This window comes from Corylus avellana, chromosome 10 (assembly GCF_965113065.1).
Source record: "Corylus avellana chromosome 10, dhCorAvel1.hap1.2, whole genome shotgun sequence".
Taxonomy (NCBI): Eukaryota; Viridiplantae; Streptophyta; class Magnoliopsida; order Fagales; family Betulaceae; genus Corylus; species Corylus avellana.
The window spans coordinates 20,077,715-20,083,499 of record NC_142499.1 but is presented as its reverse complement, the minus strand read 5'-3'; the positions used below and the strand labels follow the sequence as shown (position 1 = coordinate 20,083,499).

Genomic DNA, 5,785 nt, shown 5'->3' with positions numbered 1-5,785 from the left:
GAGATTAGGGTATAGTTACTATAGTATGTCAATAACATTATTCTATTTGGCAGAAAACCATAATTAATTGTCATTATTTTAAGAAAATCCTTGGTATTTTTTGTGGGTTAAGAGGGGAAGGTTGTGTTGGGTTAATTTGGGGCTGGGTTGGTTCAATTTAAGGGTGTGGGCCCATTTGAAAATGAGACGGTGGGCTATTACTAGAAGACCTGGTTGTTTCGTTCAGCCCACTTAGAAAGAAAATATGTGAATAGAACCGGTTGTGGGAGAATAAGGGGCATAGGGATCCGAGAATATTGTTCTTGCCGATCAAAGTCAGATTCTAGCTTTATTAGGAAAGCTGCAGAATAAGTTTTCATTGAAAATAAAATGGCTATTTGAATAGTGCCACTACATGTAACAAATTTTTTTTTTTGGGCTAATTCATTAAAATATCTATTTTGCAATTCATTAAAATAATAATTAAAAATATTATTTGACTCTTCATTGTGAGTGTTCTTACACCTTTAGCTTAAGCATCTTATAAGTGATATTCGATCCACAGAACTTGTTGGAATTTGCAAAAATCGGTGATCACCTTTTAAAATTATTTTCTATGTAAAACTTGGGGTTTGAAACATATTTGGAAAATTTTGGCTCGGGTCGAAAAGTGCAGTCTAGCTAGGAAATATTAGCAATAGATCATATTGCGTTGGTTTTTCCTTTGAAATTATGCCGTCCATTAGTGCCACGTAAGTACTTTTACTACATCGCATTAAAATAATATTTTTTTTAATAATTTAATTAAAAAATCAAATCTAAAAAAATAAATAAATAATAAATAAAGTTAGGAAAACGTCAATTTTGATGTTAACAGAGATAAAGAGGACAAATTATGGGAAAAAAAAAAAAAAAGACAAATTAAATTTTTTTTTAAAAAAGTATGTTAACAGAGAGATATGGAGGACATTTAATAATTAATAGCAACTAGGCGAAAATAAATGTTAATAGGAACATTAATTAAGTATGAAACCATGCAGCTAATATCGTATTACAGAGATCTGGATTTATATATGAATACTACAAAAAAGGCAAAACATTTAATCCCATGATTTTAAGGATTTCAGTTTCTTAAGATCATGAAAAGTGAAAACTAATTCTGTCTACTTAATTGTTTGTAGCTTTTCCATGCATGAAAGATTGGGCTCAGCAAGGTATCGCAAGACAAACAACAGCTATTACAACTGCAAGTGCAGTTTTTATACTGTTGCCTCTGGGAGGTGGAGAGACTTTATATGCATAAACAACAAGAGGCTGATCAGTTAATCGCAAGAAATTATAAAAGAAAAAAAAGTACATTTAAAATTAAACATATATTAAGCCAATGAGTAAAAGAAACTGGGAATAGGCAAAACCTTGGTTACTTGGTGGGCCGATCGGAACACTGCATCAAAAATGAAATAATAAATAAATATTGAACAAAGAATTAAACGAAGAAAAGGAATGATCGAGAGTGAGGCTTACATGTGTGGTCTCGGACTCGGATGTACCTTGGGCATGGGACCAGTCAAATTATTATTGGATAAATCACTAGAAAAAAAAAGAGAAGAAAAAACCTTATCAATATTCAGAAATAAAATTCAAAGTACTGAAGAAGCAGTTAGTTTTATTCTTTTTTTGTATAACAGGTATCAATTATTTTTAGCCAAATGATATGGCATATATTAAACAAAGGTTTTGACCTACAAAGATATCGCAAGAAAGATGACGTAAAAATAGATATATAGATGCTTAGTAGGTCAGATTGTGGATGACTATACTAAACTATAAAGATAAATAGTTTTTTTTATTTGGCATTAAGAACAATAAACAAATTATGTTTTCATTGAGAGAAATCATATATATATAATCCCTCTTAGAATAGCCTAGAATTGCAACATGTGAATTGTTGTTTAGAAAATTAAGTATTGAACATGACGTGAAATAATTTATTTGATTGCATTAAATATTGAGCGAAAGATTTTGTTTTATTTTGTATTCATAAGAAGAAGAAAAAAATTGTTATTTTGTATTTAAATACAATAGGTATCACACAAATATTATTAATGTCTTAATAATCACAATTCAAATATTATATATTTATTTGAATATATTATAATCCCTAGACACACCATAACATGTTGGATCTTGGATTTTTGTTTTGTTATATTTTTTTTGGCATCCAATTCGATCAACGAATTAATTGGCGGCGGCTTATTTGGTTAAAGTTGTTTTCTTTTTTCTTTTTCTTTTTTAATTGAATAAGAAAAAAAATTACAGGAGAGTATTTGGCTAGCTAAGGTTTCAATATGTGAAAAGTACAGAATGTAACGCATTAATTAGAAGCTTTATGCACTTTCTTTTTACCCTGTGTTGTTCTCTACAGCAAAAAGAAAGTTGCGGTTGTTTGAGTTGAAAGGCCAACAAAGAAACTTCTTCCCCTTGGTTGTTTTTATATATTAGTTGTTCATTAGATTGATCATGTTATATATGTAAATTATAAACTATCATTCCATTTATTGATTTTTTTTCTTCCTTCAACACCAGCTTCTATGTTTATTTAAGTGTGATGTACAATTATATTGACAAAATAGTGTTTGGTGCCGTTTGATGTTCAATATTTTGTTTATATTTAAATTGCTAAAGTTGTAACTTTTTTTTTTTTTTTTTTTTTCTAAGCAGCTAAAGTTGTAACTTGAAAGTCTAAATGTACGTTGTTTTAAAAAATCTAATTAATTGATTGCTATTTTCATCTTACATGCACCATCATCTCTTTTCCTTTTTTTTTTTTTTTTTTTTTTTCAATATATATATATTTTAATTTCTCAAGATGTTTCATTGAAAAAATATTTGAATTTAAATCATAATTAAAAAATATACCCGCGAATGACGTGGATTATATGCTAGTGAATCATGCATAAAAGGAGAAAAGCACAGCAAAAAGAACACACACACACACACACACACACACATATATATATATATATATATATATATATATATGTGTATATATATATATATATTACTTAAAGAGACCGAAGGTTTGGCAAGTATGACAGATTACTGGGAACTTGACCAACAAGAAAATTATGTGAAAGATCAAGCATCACAAGTTTCTGGAGCCTCCAGATCTCAGAGGGAATTGATCCGGATATACCAACATTTCTGAGGATCCTGCAAAACAAAATATTATTAGTCTTTCATTCTCTCTCTGGTTCTCCTGAAGAGCCTTACATAATAGAATATTACCAAATCAAAATAAAGGTTTTCAGAAAGAAAATTACTTACAAAAATTCTAGATTTGTTAAATTGTCCAAGTGTGGTGAGAGAGTACCAGCCAAGTTTTGATCTACTATGCTTCTGCACCACAATCACAACTCAGCTGTTAATAAAAAAAGAAGTCATTTCCCCAGAAAAACAGGTACGATGGACCGGTACTAACATGGTACTCACTGAACCGCCTAAACAAGCAACCCATGCAAAATCACATGGATCGGATTTGGGTATCCAGGTCTTCAGAATTTCTTTGGAATATTGGAAGGAAGACTTGATGTACATCATTTCGTCAACTGCAAAGAAACAAATTCTTTTAAATAACGAGACATGTTTATTCAACCTTTCAGTTATATTAATCTTTGGCCAATAAATTTGCTAAAAAAAACAAAAAAACAAAAAAGTGAAGTAAATAATTATAGGGCGTACGTACCTTCTTCTACGGCAATATTGGAGGTGTTGCCCCCATCATCCACATTCCTACTTGCTATGGTGATGGTTGTCGACACTGCGGCTGACACACTAGTACTCTTTGAGGGGCGAAAAGCTGTAATCAACGCAGTGTACGTAGATTGTGGGGGGTGAGGAGGAAAATGGTATAATTTAAGTGACTTGAAAATCAAATGCATGTGAGATGAATTAGTGAGAGAAACATACCTGCGGATACAACAATCACACTCCATACGAACAAAGAAACTGATCTTCTTGTCACCCTCTCCATCTATATCTCCGTGCTTGAAAAAAAAAGATTCAAGTTAGTAAGAAATAGAGAATGTATGTGCTTGAAAAGAAGATTGCAGGGAGAGGAAATGTAGGATTCAAGACCAATAAGTTAATATATTGATTCTACAAACATATATATATATATATAAGTTCAAATATTTTCAGATAGATAATCCCAGCTATAAACATGTTTCAAAGACAAATAATAATAAAACAACAAGAATGGTTCTCATATACAAATATATCAATCTCAGAAGGAAATAAATAATCAGACCCCAATTTCAAGAAAAAAGGCTTCCAAAAAATAAATATATTCAAAATTGAGACAAACCCACAACAAGTCTACAATGCTTCTGAACTCTGTCTTATAGTTAAGTTGCAAGTTAAGTTTGAGCCTCTGAGCCCTTCGGTTTCTATAAAAACTCTCTCTATAACTATAAACCTTAACAACCTAAAGAAACATTTATTTATTGTTTAGAGTGTTTAGAGATTGTTGGGAAAATAAATAGAAGCACAACGTTTCACAATAACAACCAACTTAAACCCATTACCATGTTACTAAAGAGAGACAGTACTTGTCTCAATAATTCATCGCCACTAATACTAGCTTATACCCATTACCATGGGTATATACTAGCTTATACCCGGTGGTTTTTTCTTATTATATATAATTTATTTAAAAAGTTTTTTAAAGATTATCATATAACAAATTTTCTTTTCTTCCCTCAATTAATTAACTCATTGGCTTTTAAAAATGAGAAGTATTTATAAGATCATTTTGAACCATATTTTTGTAATTAACACCATAAAGCCTTATATCAAATAAATTTAAAAATTCATAAATTTTAATCCTTATAAATTCAACATATTAAATATTTGCTCCCATAGATATAATTTAAAACTCTATAAAGGAAAAAAAAAATTATCAAAATGAAAACCTGAATTAATCAATAATAGAAAATGAACAAAGTCACAAAAACCCAAGCAACCATGATCCAACCACAATCTATCATATCACAACAATAATACCACTTTTTATCCATTGAAAAATACTTTTCTTTCTAACATTAAAACTAATATGATTAACGTACCTTTTTTTCAGTAATTAAACTTTCTTCTCATCAACTCAAGACGTCGCTAGAATACTAGAGCACCTAAACACAAAGACAAAAATAGAAAAATGCTCAGGGAAAACAAAAATAGAAGAAGAAAAAAAATCAATAAAAGCACTCAGCAATCATATAGTAACTGTCGTCGGAAAAATGGGACTGATTGATATACTATGAGAAGTCCGGTGAGGTGACCTCAGAGAAAGAATGAACTGTCATTTCCACCATTATCCCCTATTCTGACCCCAAGTAAACAGCAAACCAAAGAAAAGGAAGAGAACTCAAAGGAAAAAAAAAAAATCTGGAATAGAAGGGGAAAGCGAGTTGCAAAGAAGAGTGTTTTAGAGAAGAGTAAAGAGGATGCGCAAGAAAGTTAAGTACTTTAATCTCAAGCAGTCCAACCAGATTGCCTTTGAGCGCAAAGAGTCAAGCAAAACCTTCACTGAGAAAGAGAGAGAGTGAGTGACGTCTTATCGTTTCTTTGAATGCATCTTTGGTTCGGCAGACAGAAGAGCAGGCGGAAGGTGAGGAAATGGGCGAACCTCGTAGACCAAACCCTCCATGTTAAGCAAAATGTCTCTTTCTCTCTTTCTCTCTCACTCTCCCTCTCTTTCTTTTTTTGTCTCAAACTCTCACTCTCTCTCTCTCTCTCTCTCTTCTCT

The 5,785-nt window shown here is 31.1% G+C and overlaps 1 protein-coding gene and 1 long non-coding RNA gene across 2 annotated transcripts; both read right to left on the bottom strand.

The window, feature by feature from the left end:
* Positions 1-975: 975 nt before the first annotated feature.
* Positions 976-1,677, bottom strand: LOC132162155 (uncharacterized). The gene is made up of 3 exons (XR_009438206.2): positions 1,504-1,677; positions 1,395-1,423; positions 976-1,268 (listed from the first exon to the last, which is right to left on the bottom strand). It is a non-coding gene; the product is annotated as an uncharacterized LOC132162155 (long non-coding RNA).
* A 1,367-nt stretch (positions 1,678-3,044) lies between these two features.
* On the bottom strand, positions 3,045-5,495 carry LOC132162156 (receptor-like protein 5). The gene is made up of 7 exons (XM_088511433.1): positions 5,296-5,495; positions 5,106-5,168; positions 3,949-4,025; positions 3,725-3,838; positions 3,461-3,587; positions 3,307-3,378; positions 3,045-3,192 (listed from the first exon to the last, which is right to left on the bottom strand). Exons 3-7 carry the CDS (start codon positions 4,010-4,012, stop codon positions 3,045-3,047), a joined length of 525 nt encoding a protein of 174 aa, XP_088367559.1. The 5' UTR covers positions 4,013-4,025; positions 5,106-5,168; positions 5,296-5,495.
* Positions 5,496-5,785: the final 290 nt, after the last annotated feature.

What these genes read in the sequence shown, in the direction of transcription:
- LOC132162156 (XM_088511433.1), bottom strand. Translation starts at nt 4,012, where the DNA reads ATGGAGAGGGTGACAAGAAGATCAGTTTCTTTGTTCGTATGGAGTGTG. An exon ending in TGTGATTGTTGTATCCGCAG is followed by an intron (nt 3,839 to 3,948) that starts GTATGTTTCTCT and finishes CGTTGATTACAG; the next exon opens with CTTTTCGCCCCTCAAAGAGT. An exon ending in GGCGGTTCAGTGAGTACCAT is followed by an intron (nt 3,379 to 3,460) that starts GTTAGTACCGGT and finishes ATTGTGGTGCAG; the next exon opens with AAGCATAGTAGATCAAAACT.